We start from the raw sequence: 20,654 nt of genomic DNA, 5'->3' as shown, positions 1-20,654 counted from the left end.
CCCGTCACCACTGCTGGGGACCTCATGTGGTCACAGCCCACAGTCCCTCTGACTCGGGCCCCCAGGAGCCAACCAGTAGCCAATCCCCTCCTTCCTCCCCCACTCTAGCCCTGCCCCTGCTCCACCCTGGGCGCTCTCCTACCCTCTCCCTGGGCAGCCTTCCATCCCACTTCAGCTTGATGATGTCTTCATACAGCTGTCCACAGGGTGCTCCAGCCTGGCCTCCCCCATCCACCTGCCATCTGAAGGCCCAGCCTTGACACGCCCCCACCCCAGCTTCTTCCGCCCCATCTTCCCTGCTCTTTCTGCCCTTCCCTCTCCTTTCAGCTGCCCTCAGGCCCTCTGCCCCGATTCCTCTGTTCTCTGGGTCCCGTGACTCTCTTCTGGCCTTCTCCCCACTGTTACCCCATCACCACTTACCTGGACTCACCTCCCTCGTCTCTGGCTCTCATCCTTGCCTACCAAGCGGTCAGAGAGAGCCTGCAATCCAAGTAGGTCCCACCCCTTCTTTGCTCACAGCCCTCCCTCCTGTGGCTCTGACCCTGCTAGCGGTAAAACTCCCATTTCTCCCTGGGACCACCAGCCCCCACCTGATCCCATCTCCCTGCCGACATCTCCCCCTCCACTCCCTCCTTCTCCCTTCATCACTCTGCTCCACCCACACTGGCCTCCTAACTGTTCCTCAAAGGGTCTTGCCTGCTTCCACCCCAGGACCTTTGCACAGGCTGTGCCCTCTGCTGGGAATGCCCTTCCCCCCCACCCATGTCCATATGGCTGCGTCCTCACCTCCATCAAATCCCAGCTCAGATGTTCCCTCCTCAGGGAGGCCCTACCCTTCTGAGTCCTCACCAGGCACCTGCCACCTCCTGCCTTGTTAAATATCCATATCACTATTGTCCCTGCAAGGGTGAGGGTTTCTGCCTGCCTGGGTCCCGGCTGTGTCCCCAGCACCCTGTTCAGACCCTGGCCACATTAGGTGCTCAATCCTCCCCCAGGACTCAGATAACTCTCAGACTAGGGGTGGAGGAACTCACCTCCTCCAGCCACAGCCTCCACCCCCCAGGGACCCGGGGATGGTGCAAGGGGCTGTGGTGAGTCTGATGGCAGCAGAGGCTGTGTCCCCCTCGACTCTGGGGGCGGCACCCTACAGGTAGGTGGGCTCTGTGGGGTGCCTGGGCGGGGAACCCAGGAATCCGGGGAGGGGCCGGGTGCCACGTGGGACGGTGAGTCCAGGCCAGAGTCCTCCACGTTCTCGGGCGACGAGGAAGAGAAAGGCGAGGGGCTGGAGGTGAAGCCGAGACTGCTAGAGCCTGGGGTAGGGAAGGGGACAGCCAGCTCCAGACCCCACTCACACGGAGTCCCGTCCATCCTCCCGCAGGCCACGCCCATGTCGAGGAAGGTCCGCCCCCATTCGATGTCTCCCCCACCCTACCCCCACCCCAGGCCATGCTGTCTGGCTACTTTCACCTCCACTGATGCCTGCCTATCCACTCATTGTCATCCTCACTCCCACGAAGGCCACACCTTCTCGCCGGCTCCGCCCATTCGTGCCATGGCCTCGCCCACCCTCACTTTGACCCACAAAGGACGCCCACACTCCTCCCTCCGGCCTGGCCCACGGTCCTGAGCCTCCTATCCTTGCAGTGGCCCCACCCTTCCTCCTGCTGGCCGCCCGTGTCCCCGAAGCCCCACCCCCATCACCTGTAAAATCTTCATGGTCAAAGGCGGACTCTAGGGGAGGCCCAAAGAGGTTCTTGGAAACCTGCTCATCCGATTGCAGCTTCTCTGCACAGCTGGGGACAGGGAATGGACAAGAGGGGTGTTTCCATGCCTCCTCCCACTTCAGGACCTTTGTACTTGCTGTTCTTGGTCTTGAGCTCTGTCCCCCACGATCTCCCTGCGGCCACCTCCTGCTCCTTTTCAGGGCTCAGCTCAGAGTCCTCGCACCTCCCCTGCTACCCCTCCACCACGGCCCCAACTAAAGTCACCCACTCCTATTTTCCATCACATTGCCTGCTTCAGTTTCTTCACAGCACTTGGAAGCATCGAATATGCTCTAACTTATTTACTATTTTAAAAATCTGAGCCTCTAGAATGGGACTCTGAGGAGCATCTGTCTTGGTCATTTATCTCCAGAACCCAGCATAGCACAAGTACACATAAGGTGCTCAATAAATGTTCATCAAGTGAATGACTGAGTGGTCCCGCAAAGATGGCACGCCCTTAACTCCCTGCCAGGATAAGAGAAGGGGAGTCGGAGACATGGGGAGGCAACAGGGGAGGAGGAGAGAGGCAGGGACGGCCCTCACCTGCCCACTCATGTGGGCCCAGTGCCCCACCTCCCATGGAACCCACCTGCCAGCCCTTGGGGCAGATCGAGGCCTCTGTAGTTTCCCAGCGGTGTCCCCTGCAAGAGATGTACCTCCTTGAGACTTTCTGTCGCCAGGCCTGCACTGCTTCCCACTCCACACACCAAGGAGACCAAGGTTTGGAGCTGTCTAGTCAGCTACCCAAGGTGACCAGCAAATCAGGCAGAGAGGGGTTCGAACCTGAGCCAACTTGTCTCCAGTTTTTGGCTTCTTTCCCAGCCCCAGCGATCCCTTTTGGCTCTCGTTTAATTCTCATAATGACCCCATTTTATAAAAGGAGATCAGAGTGGGTAAGCAGCCTGCCCCAAGTTACACAGCAGAGCTGGAATTCAAACCCACACCCACATTCCAGGCCCAGTCTCCCTTCCACGTGCTCCTCATCAAACTGAAGACCCCTTAACAGGCTACTCACGTGAAGAATGGCGTTTCATGGTGCCCTGTGGACAAAGGGGTGGCATGAGGTCGGTGGCATCCAGCCAGCCCCCCCTGCCCCACACACAGCACCTCCCCACGCCTCACCCCTGGGCCAGGAGGGAGGATGAGGCTGCCAGCTGTGGCCCTAAGCTGTGCTGCGGCTGCCTCGGGGCTGCAGGTTGGGGCCCGGGCCGGGGCGGGCTTGATGTGCACGTAGAATTTGCGGGGCTCGTCATCATCGAAATCGGAGTCGCTGGATGAGAAGCGGGAGGGCTCCGCTGTGCGTGCACTGCAGTCAAGGGCCCAAGCGGATTCTAACACGGGGTTTCCCTCCAGTCAGCCCTCAAATCCATCTCTTCCTGCTCACATCCCTTCGAGGCACTGCACAATTCCATCTCTCACCACTTGCCACCCTTGCCTCGACACCATGTATTTGCCATTCGCCTCCCCCCACAAGTCTTCATACAAGCATGCCCTGTCCTAACTAGTAAACTCCTATTCAGCTGCTAAACCCCAACACTGGTGACCCCCTCCTCCAGGAAGTCCCCTTGGCTCCCCCTCTGGGGTAACCAAGCTCCCCTCTCTCCCTCTTGTTCAGCCCTGACCCCGCAGGGGCAAGTGTCTGCATTTGAATCTGCTTGGTTCACAGCCGGAGGCTCCCCTCAGGATGTACACAGAGAGGGTTGCTAATGGTGGGTGGGTCACTGTGGACAGAGCTCTGTCCTTGCTGTGCCAACAACTGCCCCCAGAAGGCGCCAGGAGGATATTGTTCTGGGTCACGTCAGGCCGGACAGTGAAACCTTCTTCATCCACCTCTGGACATGTCTGGGGGGACAAGTGGTGAGTTAGTCTCTCTGGTACCAAACCTCCCATCTCACCCTGCCATGCCCCCCTCCACCTGTGGGCCCTCACTCAGACCAAGAAACAACCCCAATGGCAATAACGATCTTCTCGCAGTTCGTGGGCAGGTTCTTGGAGGAACAGAACATGCCGCAACCTGTCCTGAGGGGCAAATCGAGGCTAAGGGGGGACATTGGTCCCTCCCACGTGGTCCGTGGGAGTTTGCAGCCACGGTGGGATTTGAACCTGGTCCCTAAGCTGTGCTACCTCTTGCCCCTTGAGCTCCAGGCTTGGCTTCCAGGCCTGGGCGGGGTGGGGTGGGGGGCCCAAGGTGGGATGGACCCCTCCCACTTGCAGCCCGGCCTGGCCCCTCCCGTGGCACTCACCCCTGAATCGGGCTCCAGGGAATCTCTGGGAATGCAGAAGGAGGTGTCAGTGTCAGCTCCCCCACCTCCTCTGGCCCTCCCCTCCGCCCCCAACACCGGACACGGAACCTGGGGCCAGCCCCTGGGCTGCTATGTTGTCCTGAACTAGCCCTGCAGGTGGTGGGAACTTGGGGCTTGCTTGGGGCCGGGGCAGTGAATCTGGAGTTAGCTGAGCACGGGGTGTTCTCAGTCAACTTGGAAGGGGAGGAACCCTGGAGTTAGTCTGAATGGAGGGCTCACCTTGGCAGGGAAATAATGGGGCTAGCCTTGGCAAAGAATCCTGGGCTAGCCTGGGAGACCATGGGCATAGGGAGGAATGTGATACCCGTCTGGGCAGGGAGACTCTTGGGCTCATCTTAACAAAGCAAGAATTGCCAGGCTAGATTAGGTGGGGAAACAGTAAGGCTAGCCTTGACAGAGGGAGAAATCCTGGGCCAGCCGGGGAAGGGGGAACAGGCAGGCCCCGGTCTAGTCTTGGCAAAAGGAGAATCCTGGACTAGCTTGGGCAGTGGTAATATTGAGCCAGTCTGGGACAGAGGAGCTCCTGGCCTAGCCTGGGTAGAGGGACTCCTGGGCTAGCTTGGAATACGATTCTCCTGGGCTACCCTAAGCAGGGCCCTTCTGGGATACCCCTGGGCAGGGGGAGGGATCTTGGGTTAGCCTGGGCCAGGGCTGGGTTGGGGTGCTTCCTCACACAGCTGCAGGTGGCTCCCGCTCCCGCCGGCTCAGTCCTGGGAGACGAAAGGCCTTGGCTCCCCGCAGACGTTTCATTGCTGAGGACAGATGAGGGGGATGCAGCTGAGCCCTGGGGGGTTCCCCTTCCCATTCAGCTCTGTCTCCCTCATCCCTGTGGTCCAGCCTGGGCATCCAGGCCCAGACGTACTTGCCTTCCTGCAGGGCAGCCGTACTGTACGTCTCAAAGTCCAAAGGCCCTGAGACAGAAAAGATTGAGACACTCAGCTGGGCGGGGAGGCTGGGCCTGGCAAGGGTAGCAGTATACCTCCGGCCACACAATGGCACCTGGATTTGAGCTCAAGACCAGTCAGGGTCCAGGGCCTGAGCCAAGATGCTGAACCAGCCCCACAGATGGTCATGAGTGGGATGGGCCAAGCGTTCTGGTCCTGCCTTGGATGGTTGCCACCTTGGGATGGACTGGAGGGGGCACTGCCTGAGTTACTTCTTCTACCTCCAGCATTTCTGCGTGGAACTTGGGTGGTTCAGGGGATGGACCATAAGTCTGTGAGGTGGGCTGAGCCTCAGGTGCCAGGATGATGACCTGGGACTCTCTCTCAAGGGTGATGGGGAGCCATAGAGGGTATATAAGCAGGAGCAGGGCATGACAAACCCGGAGCCAGTGAAGGGCAAGAGTGGGGGCCCACACAAGGAGAGGTGACCTGAGCTGGTGCTGAGCTATAGAGACAGGAGGGAGAAAAGACAGACCCTAGTGGTTGACTAGAGCTAGGGATGTAAACTGTGTACCAGCATCTACTGAGTGCCTGCTATGTGCCAGGTACACATTTTGCCCTTTATCTGCATCAAATTACTGAACATCCACAACACCATTAGGTGGGGGTTATTATCATCCCCACTTTACAGATGAGGAAACTGAGACTCAGAGAAGGCAAGACAGACGTCCAAGGTCACACAATGAGCGACAAAGAAAAGACACAAACCCAGATGTGACCCCAAAACTTCTGCTCTCAATTCTTCCTCAACTCTGTATCTGGACATTTTCAAATTGGTCTTTTGCTCAGCAACCCTCAATGGCTCCCTTGGGCCCTCAGGGAAAAATGTGAAAGGCTGAGCTCGGCATTCAAGGCCCCTCTGGTATCCAGTTGTAAGAGATTTACACATAAGATCAGTCAGCAAATCCTCTTCCTCTGTGGGCTGCTGAGTTAGATTTGTCATCAGCCCATTTTTCTGATGAGGAAAACGAAGCCCAGAGAGGTTCATTCTCTTCCCTCTTGAGTCCTGTTCCTTCCCTACAGCTCCACAGCCCAACCCCCACAGATGCCCAGACTCACCAGGCTTCTCCTGGCCTGTGCCCTTGCTCTCTGCAAACTTCCTCAGCAGCATCTCCACGCTGATGTTTTCTATGTTCTGCTTAAACTCCTCATGTACCTGGGCCAGGCGGACGAAGTGTGTAATCAGGCAGGGCCAAGGCCCTCTTTCCCAGAACCCCAGCTTCATTCCCCACCCCTGGCCCCACTCACCTGCCCAATCTGCACATGGGTGTCCTCCACTGAGTGAGCATAAGAGCCCAGCAGTGCCTTCATTTGCCGCAGGTGGGTCTCCTCCATGGCTTGGAAGCGCTGAGGCAGGAGGGGAGGGGCAAATGGGAAGGTGGGGCCACAAGGAGCGGCTATGTGACCCAGCCTGACCAATAAGGATGCTCCAATCCCCTGGCCTCAGTGATTGGTTTGGGGAAGAGCTCTGGGACTTCTGCTGGAACCATGGAAGAAAACACTTTCATACCCTAAGTCAATGTGTTGGTGGATGCATGTGGGTGCTGCTGGTGGCTACTTTGCAACACACACACACACACACACACACACACACACACACACACACACACACACACACATCCGGGAGGGTATGTCTGCCTGGGAGTAAAGCCCTCAGGGAGAAAAACAGACTTGAGAGACAGAGAGGCACAACTTCCTGCCAATGCCATTGGAGCACCTGGATCCAGCCATACCTGAAGCTCTGCCCCCTGAACTTTTCAGTTCCCTGAGCCTATACGTCTCCTTGTCAGTTTGAATGAAGATTTCTATCACTTGCAACTTTCTACCACTGCAAAATCGGAAAAAAAAAAAATCTGATTCTTAATCCTGAGATCCCAATCTGCTTTTCAAACATTTGGGTAGACAGAGACCCAGAGAGGTGCAGTGCCTTGCCAAAGGTGGCAGAGCTGGGGAGAGATGGAGGCTGGACCAGGAATCCAGGCTTTTCAGCTACCATGACATGTCAGGAGACTCTTGGCTTCTACACTCTGCACTGTCTTCTTCAAAAACCTCATCAGTGATAATAAAAATACTAATACTCCATAGAGTGGTCTCTACGCACCCGGTACTGTCTGAAGACTTCACATATGGTGACTCATTTAATCTTCACAACGATTCTATGAGGCAGGTACTATTACTGCCCCGATTTTACAGGTGGGGAAACTAAGGCACAAAACTGATCTGGTTTCTGAAATAATAATAACAGTAAAAAGAGCTAAGTGGCTCTAGAATTCTACGGCTTTAAGCCTGTGATTCTAAGGCTTCTGGAGTCAAGGGTTTGGAAGGTTCTGGACTTCTGGGGCCAGAGCATCCTGGGCCCAGGAATGTGTAGGTCTCTAAGGTACAGATGCCTGGTTCTTACCAGAGCTGAGTCCAGCATCTTCTGCTCGAAGTCGGCACGGGCTGAGTTGTACTTCTCCACTGAACGCCGCAGGCTCTCTGCTGCCTTCTTGGTCTTGGTCTCTGCCTAGGAGGCACAGGGAGGGGACGGAGTTGAGAGGGTGACACTCAGGGCACTTCCCCCGGCCCCATCCCCCAGCACGTAGACTCCTTGGGGTGCCCAGCATGTATGTGGTTCATGCAGGTTCAATGACCATCGCTCTGTGATACGTTTTCACTCTCCCAGCAGGCAGCTCCGTCACCCCTCGGCAAATTCCTCTGACCTGTGTGGGCCAGCGGTGGCTGGGGACCTGCAGCTGTGTGCCCACCTTGTCCATCTCCTTCTGGCTGGTGCTCTCCCTCCGCAGCCGCTCCTGGTCCATGCAACGGTTCAGGTAGTTCTCACGGGACTTGGGCAGGAGCTGGCTGACGCCTGCAAGGACCTGCACAGCGTCCAGGGTGCCCACTGCTTCCTCTTTGCACTGTGGGGGCGGAGAAGAGCATGCGGGCCACCTGAAGCCCCTGCTGGGGTACAGGACCTGAGCAGACCCCAGGTGTATGCCGTGAAATTCCCAGCTTCCCAAACTCTGTGGGATTCCAGGTCCTAGAGAATACTTTTTCTGAGTATTCTATGAATTTCAAAATTTTTAACTCTTTAAATAGGTAATATTTACACATAATTCACATTTCAGAAAGTTTTAAGGGATGAGTTCAGGTAAAAACCTCCCATTATTACCATGATACTTCTCCAGAAATAACTGGCACATGGACCATCAAATGTGCCCATTTTTTATGACAAATGGCAACAGTCCATACTGTTAAACTCACTGCTTTTTCCACTTAATAATTCATTCCCAAGATTGTTCCAGATCAGCCTGTAGAAAACTTCCTTGTTCCTCCATTTTTTAAAAACTGTGGTAAAATACATATAAAATAAAAGTTGCCATCTTAACCATTTTTAACTGTACAGTATGAAGTACTACCAACTCCCTTTTTTTTTTTTTTTTTGCGGTACGCGGGTCTCTCACTGTTGTGGCCTCTCCCGTTGCGGAGCACAGGCTCCAGACACGCAGGCTCAGTGGCCATGGCTCACGGGCCCAGCCGCTCCGCGGCATGTGGGATCTTCCCGGACCGGGGCACGAACCCGTGTCCCCTGCATCGGCAGGCGGACTCTCAACCACTGCGCCACCAGGGAAGCCCCCAACTCCCTTTTTTAACGGGGGTTAAAAACCACAGACTCAAGACTTCCCTGGCGGTCCAGCGGTCAAGACTCCGCACTTCCGCTGCAGGGAGCGCAGGTTCGATCCCTGGCCAGGGAACTAGGATCCCGAATGCCGCACGGTACGGCCAGAAAACAAAACAAAACAAAACAACAAACAAAAACCCCTGTAGATTCTAGGGATCTGTAAATGCAAAGCCTTTATGACTCTAGAATTATAAACTTCAAATATTTTGGGATCCTGAGAGTCTACGGTCTGGCTCTTCCAGAGTCTAGAAACGTCAAATAACAAGATCTGTAGCCCCTGATGCTCTAGATCAGGGGTCATTTTCACACATCACAAAATATTCTTCTTTTGGTTTTTTTTTCAACCACTTAAAAATGGAAAAACTATGCTTAGCTCGAGGGTTGCACAAAAACAGGTGGTGGGCTGGATGTGGCCCGCGGGCCGTAGTTTGCAAATCCCTGCTCTTGAATTTTGAGACTGAAATTCACCAATGCTCAGGTCTGTGAGATTCTGAGTTTGATGTCGTGGAATTAACAGAATTCTCAGAGGCACACACCAGGGGCTGGAGGTTCCAAGGCCCCAGAAGTCCTGGGATCCTGGGAGCCGCTGGCATCCCCCATCCACCAGCCTTGTGGTACCCACAGCACACACCTTCTTGTGTGCCTTAAGCTGTTCCTCGCCGTAGCGGAGCACGTCCTTGATGAGGTCCTGCAGCTTCCGTGTCAGCTCCAGGTGGCAGAGCGCCAGCTTGTCTGAGGAGACTCGGAAGACCTCCCAGAGTGGGGCGAAGGTCCTGGAAACAGGTGGGGTCACACATCCCGGGCCCAGCAGGCCCAGCCCCCCAGGGACCCCTCATACAGCATGGCTGGCATTGGCTCAGGCATCGAATGTGTGCCGGGCCCTGCTAAGCATGAACACATATGAATTCATTTAATAATCCCCACTGCAGTTGTGTGAGGTGGGCCTGTGGCAGATGGGGAAACTGAGGCATGGGAGGCTCCATAACTTACCCAAGGGCCCTCAGCAAACGAATATCAGAGCTGGAATTTAAACCCAGGCCGAGGCCCCGCAGTCCTCTGTCTGGACTCCAGGCCCCGCCTGATACTCACAGGCAGCTGAGACTCAACCTGCCCAAATCAAGTTTGAGGGGCTTTCCCACCTCGACAGAAGACCCCTCTGGCCTCCCCACTGCCTTCGCTCTCTGCTGCCGCCATTTCGGCCCCCGACAGAACCTTTGCCCCACGGGAGCCACAGGGAACTTTGCAATGCCAATGGAACCACATCACATCCTGGTTTAAAAGTCACCTGTGTGTTGGGGCCCTGTGGCCACTTCCCTCTATTTCTCCCCTACTTCATCTCCAGTTCGTCCAGGCCCTGCAGCCATGCCAGCCTCTTGGCTCTTCCTTGAACATGTACGGTGCGTTGCTGCCTCAGGGCCTTTGCACTAGCTGAGCCACCTGCCTGGGTCTCTGTCCCGCAGACACCCCCATGGCTGATTCCTTCGCATTACTGAGGTCTCAGCTCCAGAGATAGTGTCCAGCCTCTAATGCTCCTATTCTGTTCTCTTCCTAGCACTTTTCTCCCTGGGAAAGGACTTTGTTCATGTTTGTGGTTAACAACCGTCTCGTCACACATCCCAGATGTACACCTATGAACAGGGCATGAAGGTGACTGGAGGCTTTATCTGTCTTGATTGCCCCGGGCCCCCTGGTGCCTTGAACAGTGCCTGGCACACAGTAGGTGCTCAGTAAATATCCATTGAATGAATGAATGAACTAGTGAATGAATGAACTATATTCCTCTGTCCAATTAGCCCCATAAGCAGGGGGATGACTCCCTGTTCCACATATCACAAGCGTGAAGAGATGTCCACCCAAGGGCAGGCTCCTGTTGCCCCCACCAGCGCACCACACCCTTGGCCACTCCTGCCCCACCCAGAGCCCACTCACCCCACCGAGGTCCCGTTGCTGGCCAGCTTGGAAAGTTTTGCCATTGCCTTCGAGTAGGTCTCTTCGATGGTGGCCCTGGGTAGGAGGACAAGGCAAGGATGGGGAAGGTTCTGAGCACACTTGGGAAAGGCCCCACACCCCTGGGCCTCAGTTTCCCCATCTCAAGCATCTGAGCGGTGTCTCTCCAGGAGAATGATACAGTCCCCTGACAGGGAGAGGTGTTCTGGAAATTCATGGGAGAGGTTTTAATCCTTAAGTAAAAACATCAGTAGTAGCAGCAGATAAACCAATTTTTAAGCACATAATATAAATGTTTTGTACGCTTTGTCTCCTTTAATTGCAGAAGACAAACTCATATTTCCTTTTTCCCTCTAGACAGACACTGCTAAATGCCTACCTAATATCCACTCACATTTTCATCCTAATAGAACCTCAGTTTTGTTTAGGGTAGCAGTGTGCCCAGTTAAAACCAGTTACCCATTGGGGTATTTTCTGAGAGAGGCACCCGTGGGGTAGCATAAGCAACAGTGGATGGATCCAGGGTCTGAAGGCCCATAAAGTAAAGAGTGGCCCCTGTCCTGTATGGCTGCGACAGGTCCCACGTGACAGCCACAAAGAGAAAAACCTGGTTAATAATCCTTTGGACTTTCTGCCCAGATTTAACGGGCGTTCAGCTGCTGAGAAGCTGGGGAGCAGAGGCTGCCTTGCAATTTGAGTTTATTATGTTTTCTCAGACGTCGGAGCATTGACATGCTGAGATGTAGATTATTTCATTACACATGATCTTTCTTTTATCATACTCAGGGCCCCGAGATTGAGTTTTCAAAATTCTCCTTGTAAGTAGGTCATATTAGCGTCTCTTCAGGGGGAGGCGTTAGAACCTGGTGATTGTCATTTAAGATGGGGCGTGGGGCTGATAGTGTTGAGAACCATTGGTTTGGAGGGTCTTCAAGCCCATTTGGTTCCTGGAGACCCCAGGGGCCTGGATCCTTTCTGGCAGGGTGTGGTGTGGTGGGAGGATGGAATGGGCAAGGGAAAAGGGGGGCACCAGGGTTGGGGCACAAGATGAGCATGGCTGTGTGGACTGTGGGACATGGCCATGGGGTGGGTGGGGCTTGGGGACCTCACCTCTCCCGGATGAAGTCAGCCAGCTCCTTGGTGGAGATGGGCCCCTGCTTCACGCTGTGGTACAGGACCTCAAAGCCATGGTTCTTCTCTCCCTGCAGGGAATGGGGGTGGAGACTGAGAAAGGGGATGGAGAGGACCTCAAGGTTACCTAGCAACAGGGGCTGGGCTGAGGAGCTAACCAGAAGAAGTCCATCCTCTTGGTTGTAGGGATTGGTTCAGGCCTGAGCCAGTCAACCTGTTGCATTTCCCCCTCGTCACAAGGATTGGTTCATGGGCCTTAATTTGGTCCAATCAGAAAGAAGCCTGGGAGAATTCCCTGGTGGTCCAGTGGTTAGGACTCTGCGCTTCCACGTCAGGGGGCCCGGGTTCCAACCCTGGTCAAGGAACTAAGATCCCACAAGCCACGAGGCGTGACAAATAAATAAATAAATAAACAAAATTTTAAAATAAATAAAATAAAAATTCAAAAAAAGAAAGAATCCTGGGATTTTTCTCCCATAGTTGAGGGAGAGACATTCTCATTCACTGGTTGTCTCTCTCTGTCACTATCTTTCTGTCTTTGTGTGTGTGTGTACCTCTGCCTCTGTTTGTTCCTTTCTCTATCAGTCTCTTCCCCTGTTTTTCTCTCTATCTTTCCATAAATGATTGTGTGGTCACAGGAGATACTGGAAACCAAGTAGAAACCATGAACTTTGGAAAGAAGCTGAACCTGAGAGGGTCTGAATAAAAAGTGTGTTGAGTAGAGTTGCTGGATCAAACCAACCCTGAAAGCCACACTACTGCACAACTTTTCAATTTTATGAACTAATATGACCCCTGTTGCTTAAGTCACTGTAGTTGTGTTTTCTGTTCCCTTCAACATGAAAACTCCCTCTCTGAGAACCCCACAAAGCAGGATGCAGGTCTGACACCTCTCTCAGGACCCAGCAATATCCAGTACAGGGTGGGGCACAGAAAGGGCATTTCAGTTTGTCGAATAGATGGACAAAGTTATTTTGCTCTTACCTGGGACTGGGGAGAACAGAGCCTCTACCCTGGTGCCTGCTGATGCCTTGCACCAAACCTCTTTCCTCCTAGTTCTGGGGTCACCATGGTGGGAGAGGCCAGGCCTGTGCTGTGTGATCCAGATCAGTCACTGTCTCTCTCTGAACCTGTAGTGGCTCCTCATTAAGATGGGGGCAGGGAGTCACCTACCTCTCATATGGGGATGAAGTAAATACCAAGATGATCCACATCACGCTCCCCTAAAGCCCCAAAGGCAACCCTAGTTTCTGCTGATTCATGGTATTACTTAGTTATCATTGCTTTAAGGTTGCTCTTGTTTCTTCTCCAAATATATTGATTTAAAAGGGCAACGCTTACCACTATTCTCTTTTTTCTTTTTTAAAAAAATTTTTTTCTTATTTTTAGGCCACACCACACGACACGTGGGATCTTAGCTCCCCGACCAGGGATCGAATCCATGCCCCCTGCAGTGGAAGTGTGGAGTCTTAACCACTGGACTGTCAGGGAAGTCCCCACCACTATTCTAAGTGGAAAGCCAGGACCCCTTGCCATAATGAAGGGGACGGGAAAAAAATAAGGCAACGACTATGTTTTAATGCCAGCCCGATCCTGTCACACGTGAAAGGCAACATGTCTGAAAGCTGAGCTGTCAGTTAAAAAGGGTGATCAGCTGTGGTCGGAGGGAAGTCGAGATATTTTAGCAGCAAATGGGGCCTTGTAATTAGACTGAAAGAGGAAGCTCATGGAGGGATCCAATGTTATTTAATTCCCAACACAAATCACTAAAGTGATCCCTTTGGGAACACTTCACAGCCCCTCTGGAAATGATGGTCTCCTCCATCCTCCTCCAACCTGAGGGGTTCAGCCCCCCAGTTACCTGGAAGCTTGAAGGATAAAGCCAGAAGTCACCACCAGATGATCCCTCTTGCTGTGCAAATGGAAAAATGGAGGCCAAGACTGGGGAAGACCCAGGACAGCCTCTTGGCCTCGCCAGCAAACAGCAAATGGTGCAGACATGCTGCTCTTTCCCACCACGGTATCCTTGCTGGGGCTGTTACTGTCACCTGGCTCACTAGCCTGCAACTTTCTCAACCCATCCAAATTCTCCCACCTCTCAAGGATCACTGCCAGGCCCTCCTCCTTCAGGAACATTCTTAGACCCTCCTCAGACCCCCACTTCCCAACATGCATTGTTGATCCCTCCAGCTCCCCAGGAATATATTTTCTCTTATACTTCTTTTTTTTTTTTTAATTTAATTTTATCTTTGGCCTCGGCTTACGGGATCTTAGTTCCCTGACCAGGGATTGAACCCGCACCCTCAGCAGTGAAAGCACACAGTCGTAACCACTGGACGGCCAGGGAATTCCCTAGAAACATACTTTCAAGGCCCAAGTGTCAAATCTTCCTCTTATGCACTGGGTCACTCTGAGCCAGTGACTTCACCTCTCTGGGTCTCAGTTTCCTCATCTGACAAATGGGGACAATGACAGCACTCACCTCCCAAAGGTCTTGGTGAGATGAGGCTGGTACAAGACACAGGGCCTCCTGCACAGTGCTGAGGGCTCAGCAAACAGCCCCAGCAGGCCTCCGCCCACCCTGCCCAGGGGATCCTCGGGTGAGGCTGCACCAGGCACCGCCGCCCAGGCCAGCATCTGGAGCTGACTCAGAGCCAACTGCTGGCCCGTTTCCCAGACCTGGCAAAGCCCCCAGCAGTGTCTGGCTCCCCCAGGCTGGGCTGGCAGCCGAGGGTCCTGGGAGGGGCTGTCTCGGGCCTGTGTCTTCTTTCAGAACCTCTGGACTCCAATCTTGCTCCCATGCCAGCCCCAGAGAGATCTTTCTAATACAGCTTGATCATGTCCCTCTCCTGCTCACACTTCCCCCGTGGCTCCCCAGTGCCGTCCATGCCTCCAGACCTGACTTGGTCCAACAAGACTGGGGCATCCCTGTGTGGCTTGATTTCCCCTGACTGGAGCGCCCTTCAGGCCAGTCAGGGCCCCAGCGTCACCCAGCAAAGAGTCACCAATACTAACGATAGATTAAAAAAGAAACATTAATTAAAAGAAACAGACATTCCAGGGGTACTACCTTAGTCCTGGGGAAGCAGGAGTTTCATCCCTCTTTCCCAGATGCAGAACCTGAGGCTTTGAGATGCAAAGCCACCTGCCCAAGGGCTCCCAGAAGAGCCCAATTCAAATCCCAAAGTCAAAGCTTTTATCCACTGTGTACCAGGCTATCTTTGGAAGGAGGAGTTGGGGGTGGCTTCTATTTTCTCTTTGCTGGTCTGAATTTTCTGCAGCGAACTTGCATGCCTCATACAATGAAAAAGAATTTAGAAGAAATGTAGGTGCCGCATGCCATTAAGAGAAATTTAAAATAAATGTAGGTGCCGCTGTCAGGGCTCCAATACTTGGGCGACCACCGATCCTCAAAACAGTCCACCCCCCACCCCTTACACAGATCACCACCAGGGCCTCTGAGAGTGGCAGCACTCTGATGGGGTCACACAGCCATTCAGAGGCAAATCCAGGGACTCTGACCCTTGGGAAGGAGGTGGAGGTCCGTTCCCCCGCCACCACTCCGCAATTGGCAAGGGGATGCAGCCCCTTTAAGAAAGCAAGTGCTAGTAAGAGAAGCCCCAGCTGGGGAGGGAGAAAGGCCTGTTGCCATGGGCAACGGGTTGCCTAGCAACTGAGCTTCCTCTGCAAGCTCTGGGCTTGCAACTGAGTAAGGGGCTTTCTGCCCTGGTCCTTGCCTGATTCTCCTGTTCACACATCCTCTGTGGCTCCCCATTAGCCTAGCTCTGCGGGAGGAGTCCTTGTGCCCTCAACTGGCCACCCAGTGTCACATCTCTGGATTTCTGCCCAGGCTGTTCCCCCTGCCCAGAATGCCTTTCTGACATCCTGGAAAATCAGCCTTCAAAGCCCATGGCAAACACAGCTCTGTGTCCTTGCTCCTCCTCTGGGCATACCCAAGGCTGGGTTCAGCCCTGACCCTACAGGGCTGGGTGTATCTTACTGGCTCTGTGTCCCCCAGACTGGAGGCTTCTCAGGGTCAGGGCTTGGATGGAATCTCTTGGGAGCTCCAGCATCTCCCAGAGTTGGCTGGGTGTGGGGTGGTGGTGACAGGGAGGGAGGGAGGGAGTGAATGAATAAAAACAAGTCTGTCTCACTTGGCTCCTTGAGTCACAGTATGTGGTCCCCAGCTTGGAGGGCAGACAGGTGAGCGGGTCCCTAGGGGTCAAGTGAAGAAAACCCCCCAACTCTCCAGGATGGGGAAGATGTGGAAATTCCCTGGCTGGAATGATCCTGGATCCTGAAAGTTCAGTCTGGCCCTGGGTTTGAGCCCTGACTCTGCACTTTCTCACTGGGCAACTCCGGGTGAGAGATTCCTACTCTGGGCCTCAGTCTCCCTGTTCAACCTGTGACTTGCCCAAGATCACAAGGCCTATGACATCTGGGGGTATAGATTCAAACCCAGCCTGACTTTTCCCACTTTAACTTCTATCCCCTGCAGATCCTCTATCTGCCCAAGACTCTGCCCACAAGCCCCCAGGTCCCTCCATCTCCATAAAAGCCCGCACAGCCCTTCCAGGAGCCCCCACCAAAGTAACAGCAGATCTTACTTACCCAAAAATACTCCCCAAAATACGACATCCTGATGGCCTCTATGGAGACCCCCGAAGGCTCCCGTCTGGTGCCTGTCTGAAGAGAGAGGCAAGTTTGAGCTGTAGTCATAGCCAGCTCGGCCTGAGGAAGGGAAATTCCAACTGCTCTCCTTGTGGAGGAGGGAGAAAGAGGATGGAGAAGGAACCAAAAACCCCAAGGCTGGGAGTATGCCAGGGCCCCTGAAATGATACAGCTCTGGGCATGGTCCTCAAGTAGCTCCCAGCCTAGGGGGACAGAGCTGGATACAGATGCCCAAGCCCTGTGGGGTCAGACTAAATGAAGAGATACGGGCTAGGGGAGCCTAGACTAGAGGAAGGGGCATAGGGGTTGGGGTTTTAAAGCATGAATAGGAGTTCATGGTCGGGGATGGGTAGAAAAGCTCTAGGCCATTTCACATATGGAAAAACTGAGCCCTGCCCAGAGGGGAAGCTACTTGCCAAGGTCACACAGCCAGGAAATGACAGTGGATTTGCACTCGTGCCAGCTGAGTCCCAACCTGAGCACTCAGCCCCACGCTGGGCAGCTCCTGTGGGAAGAGGGTCTGGTGAGAGATGGACACTGGGACTGTGATCGGCCACATGGCAGTCGGGGTCCTTGAAGTGCCCCTAAGGTTCTCTCGGGGTCTCCTGAATCCCTCTACAACAGTCTCCATGTCATGCACACTCCTGTAATGGAAAGCTCATCCCTCACCATGGTGACCCAGCTGACACTGGTGCCCCTATGAGTCCCAACCCTACCCCCTGGAAGCCAATATGTTCACCTGGTATCTGAGTCACTGTCCAGCTCCGTGCCTCAGTTTCCCCATCTGCAAAACAAGAGGGAATGCCTAGAAGGGGTCTTGCTGGAGGACCCCAGGCCTCCCTGCAGAGGGGGCAGGGCCAAGCCACCAGACGAGGGAGGGACACTTGGTGTCCTTGGCATGTACTTGAGGTTGGGCTTGTCACTGGAGCCCGCAAGCCTCATCCATAATTCATGACCCCGCAGGCAGCTCAGCAGCAGCTGGGAGCCCAGGAGGTACAGTAGCAGCAGGGACGGGGCCGGTGACCGCAGGATGGGAAAGCTCCCTGGGCCTCACCAGGAAAGGACTGAGCAAGGACCTTGGACAAGGCTGTCCCTTTCTGAGCCTCAGTTTTCTAATCTTGAAAGTGAGTTTAATTCGACCCATTATCAGCTAGCCCCTGGTCACTTGACTTCTGTAAGTCACCCAGCACCCACCATGTGCCTACCTGGCCAGGACAATACCAGGGTCCATGAGATGATTCAGCCCTGGGCCTGCTTCCTGAGGAGCCCTCAGTCTAGGAAAACAGAGCTGAACACAGATACCCCAGTCCTGCAGGGTCAAAGCTGAACCAAATGGAGGAACAAGGACTGGGGGACCTGGACTAAAGGAGGGGGCGTGGAAGTTGGGGTTTTAAAGCATGAATAGGTGTTCACCAGGCAAACAATTATTTGATTCAACAAACATTCCCAACCACCACCCTGTGCTGGGTGATGCTGGGGCCCCTGAGAAACTCTAGCTCCTAGTGTAGCCCCTGAGGAAACCCAGTCTAGCTGGGGATATGCTAAGCTGACATCCCAAGGGGGAAAAGCCCTAAATTCCCATCTCATTTCTTAGTTCCTGGCCATGACCTAGACCCTGAGCATCTCCAAATCCCTTAGAGTTATGCTAACTGATAAGGGAACCACTAGTCCCACGTGGCAACTTAATTTTAAACTAGATAAAATTATATACAGTTAAACCCCTAGTTCCTCAGTTGTGCCAGTCTTGTTTCCAGGGCTCAGGAGCCACATGGGGCTGGTGGCCACCCAACTGGAAAGCACAGATAAAGTTCTGCTAGACAGTGCTGCTCTAGAGGATCCTAGGAGCCACCGGGCCCAAGTTCCCCAGAAACCAAGCATCTTGCTACTGTTTTTACAACTCCCATTAGATTGCCCCTCCCCCAACACATACACTGAGCACGAATGTGTGCGTGGCGCTGTGCCCAGCTCTTCACAGGTACCACACATTCATTCAGCCTTCACAACCACACCGCAAGGCTCAATCCCAACTTTACAGATGAGGAAATTGAGCCACAGAGAGGTCACTCACTGGCCCCAGGTCACTATGATTTTGTCCCTGACCTGTCTGCAAAAGAACTCCTGTTCGAAACTTCCACACATGGCTCTGGATCTCCATCTTCCCCCGACCACCCTGCCATCCCTCCCGCCACTCAAGAGTCGTAATGGGGGTCGGGGTGGCAGAGCAAAGGGTGGCCCTGCACAGGCCCCAGCCCGGCCCAGGAAGTGACACCTACTGTTTCTCCTGAAACCCGGGCCAGGTAGAAGAGTCTCCCTTCTGCTCCTGAGCGGGGCAAGGAGGGGCAGTGGGGGCCTCCCGGCCTGGGCTCAAACTCACCAGACAGTGAATGGGGCCAGAGCCCCTGTCAGCTGGGGCAGGCACCAGGAGACAGCCACGTGGCCCCTGCCACTTCCGTTAGCACCAAGCAGAGGCCCCTGTGCCTGGGGGACAGGAAGCTCACCCTGCCCCGCCCACGGCCCAACAGCCACCTCCCCTCCCCCTCCAGACAGCACCCATGGGACCTCCCTGGCACCGTGCAGGTCCTGGGTGGATAAACTGAGGCCCCTAGCCGGGGCTATTATTACCAAGCAAATAATCTTGACAACAATTGTGAAATAATAGTACCCACAAATTGAGCACCAACCCTGGGCTAAACATTCCACACCTCACCATTCTGAGGGGGGCCAATGATGCCTGCTTCACTGGGGGGGAACCCAAGACTCAGAGAGGGGAGTCCACCTGCCCAAGGTTGCACAGCCCATGAATGGGAGCACCAAGACTCGAACCCAGGGCCGCATGAGGACGTTCATAGGCCAGAGGCACTTTTGCTTTCATGGGCCCCTTCCTCCATTAAAAAAAGAGAATTTAAACTATATTTTACAATTACATTTGGCATAGAGACGAATATATAAATACCATATATTAAATGTTTGCTTTGACGCCAAAGCTTGTTTGTTTTTCCCCTTCTGATTTTAAAAGAAGTTAAAACACCTCTACAGACCCCTAAAATATTGTGCCTGGGACACGGTGGTCACTGTGTCTGATGAAGTCAGCCCTGCGTGAACCCAGGTCTCCCAGCCTCCACAGAGCCAGGGCAAAGCCCAGAGATAGACAGGGACTTGCCCAAGGTCACACAGCAGGTTGTCAGTGGACCTGGATGTCCCCATCCTCTGGCTGCTGGAAGTGGGGAAGAGTCCTTCCGGAGGTGGCTGACACAGGCTCTGGGTGCTGCCCAGAGATCCACCCTCCCCAGCACCAATTCCCAAAACCTTGGGGCTTCTTGCCGGTTCAGCATTAGAGCAGGTCTCGGAGCAGATAAAACAAGACAGGAACCAAGTCAGCAAAGAAGGCAGGGCTCCTGTTCCTGATGGGTTGTCTGGAGCTCCTGACCTCTCACTTGGTGGCCCTGGGCTGCCCCTGACCTCTCTGGGCCTCTAAGGTTCTGCGAAACAGGATGTCATTTTGCTCCCCCTCGGACTCTAATTTGCTCACAGTAGGGCCAGTTTGGGGTTTTTCTCTTCCTTTCCTGTGACTGGCCGCTTGCCTATGCTGTTTCAAGGACCAGCTCTGTCATGTGCTTCCTCCCCTCTAAGGCTGACCACCAGGGCTGTGCCCATTTACACAATCTGGCTTGATTCTCACAATGGCACTTGGAAGCAGTGTCTCATCTCAGCCATTACCCCAATGAGACAACTGAGGCACCATGTCACACAGACCGGGCTGTAAACGGCATCTGAGCTTATGCTCAGGAATTTTTCAGTCCTCCCGCCCTGGTCTCCTCCCTCTCCATCACTTCACTTGGAAAACACTTATTGAGCACCAACTGTGTACCTGACTACCGAGCTCTGGAGACACAGCAGGCAATACCCTTGCAGACTTCCCTCTCTCCTACCCCTGCCCCAACCCGAGTCAGCTGTTGACCCCATTTATGCTCACTAATATTGTAATTAGTATTATAATTACAATATTATAATAATAATAATATTGTATGATAATGGTTGGAGTTTTATAATGATCATGTCTGCACTTGCAGCACTCCCATTCTCACAGTCTGCTCTGATCTTCCAAGGGGGATTCAGCCCATTTCACAGAAGAACCCATCAAGGTGCAGAGGGGCAAAGCCATGCACAGGAGAGCTGGGTTTGAACCTGGGAGCGTTGGACTCCCAGCCCCACCACAGGGAAAGAGCCC

General features: G+C 54.0%; 1 protein-coding gene across 1 annotated transcript in view; it reads right to left on the bottom strand.

Annotated features, from left to right (window-relative positions):
* Window positions 1-18,874, bottom strand: part of FCHO1 (FCH and mu domain containing endocytic adaptor 1) — a 25,020-nt gene extending 6,146 nt beyond the window's left edge. The window contains exons 1-20 of the mRNA XM_024767531.1: window positions 18,801-18,874; window positions 17,166-17,210; window positions 16,843-16,931; window positions 16,367-16,441; window positions 11,735-11,826; window positions 10,607-10,681; window positions 9,309-9,450; window positions 7,761-7,913; window positions 7,415-7,519; window positions 6,262-6,360; window positions 6,073-6,169; window positions 4,936-4,980; window positions 4,743-4,821; window positions 4,010-4,034; window positions 3,551-3,608; window positions 2,889-3,067; window positions 2,782-2,806; window positions 2,356-2,407; window positions 1,702-1,793; window positions 1,035-1,310 (exon numbers count right to left, since the gene is read on the bottom strand). Of these exons, the coding sequence (XP_024623299.1) occupies window positions 1,035-1,310; window positions 1,702-1,793; window positions 2,356-2,407; window positions 2,782-2,806; window positions 2,889-3,067; window positions 3,551-3,608; window positions 4,010-4,034; window positions 4,743-4,821; window positions 4,936-4,980; window positions 6,073-6,169; window positions 6,262-6,360; window positions 7,415-7,519; window positions 7,761-7,913; window positions 9,309-9,450; window positions 10,607-10,681; window positions 11,735-11,826; window positions 16,367-16,393 (1,621 nt within the window). The 5' untranslated portion in view covers window positions 16,394-16,441; window positions 16,843-16,931; window positions 17,166-17,210; window positions 18,801-18,874. The remainder of the gene's footprint in view (window positions 1-1,034; window positions 1,311-1,701; window positions 1,794-2,355; window positions 2,408-2,781; window positions 2,807-2,888; window positions 3,068-3,550; window positions 3,609-4,009; window positions 4,035-4,742; window positions 4,822-4,935; window positions 4,981-6,072; window positions 6,170-6,261; window positions 6,361-7,414; window positions 7,520-7,760; window positions 7,914-9,308; window positions 9,451-10,606; window positions 10,682-11,734; window positions 11,827-16,366; window positions 16,442-16,842; window positions 16,932-17,165; window positions 17,211-18,800) is intronic.
* Window positions 18,875-20,654: the final 1,780 nt, after the last annotated feature.

This window comes from Neophocaena asiaeorientalis, unplaced genomic scaffold, assembly GCF_003031525.2.
Source record: "Neophocaena asiaeorientalis asiaeorientalis breed wild unplaced genomic scaffold, Neophocaena_asiaeorientalis_V1.1 scaffold87, whole genome shotgun sequence".
Taxonomy (NCBI): Eukaryota; Metazoa; Chordata; class Mammalia; order Artiodactyla; family Phocoenidae; genus Neophocaena; species Neophocaena asiaeorientalis.
The sequence above is the reverse complement of the archived record's forward strand: the minus strand, read 5'-3'. Positions and strand labels throughout refer to the sequence as shown.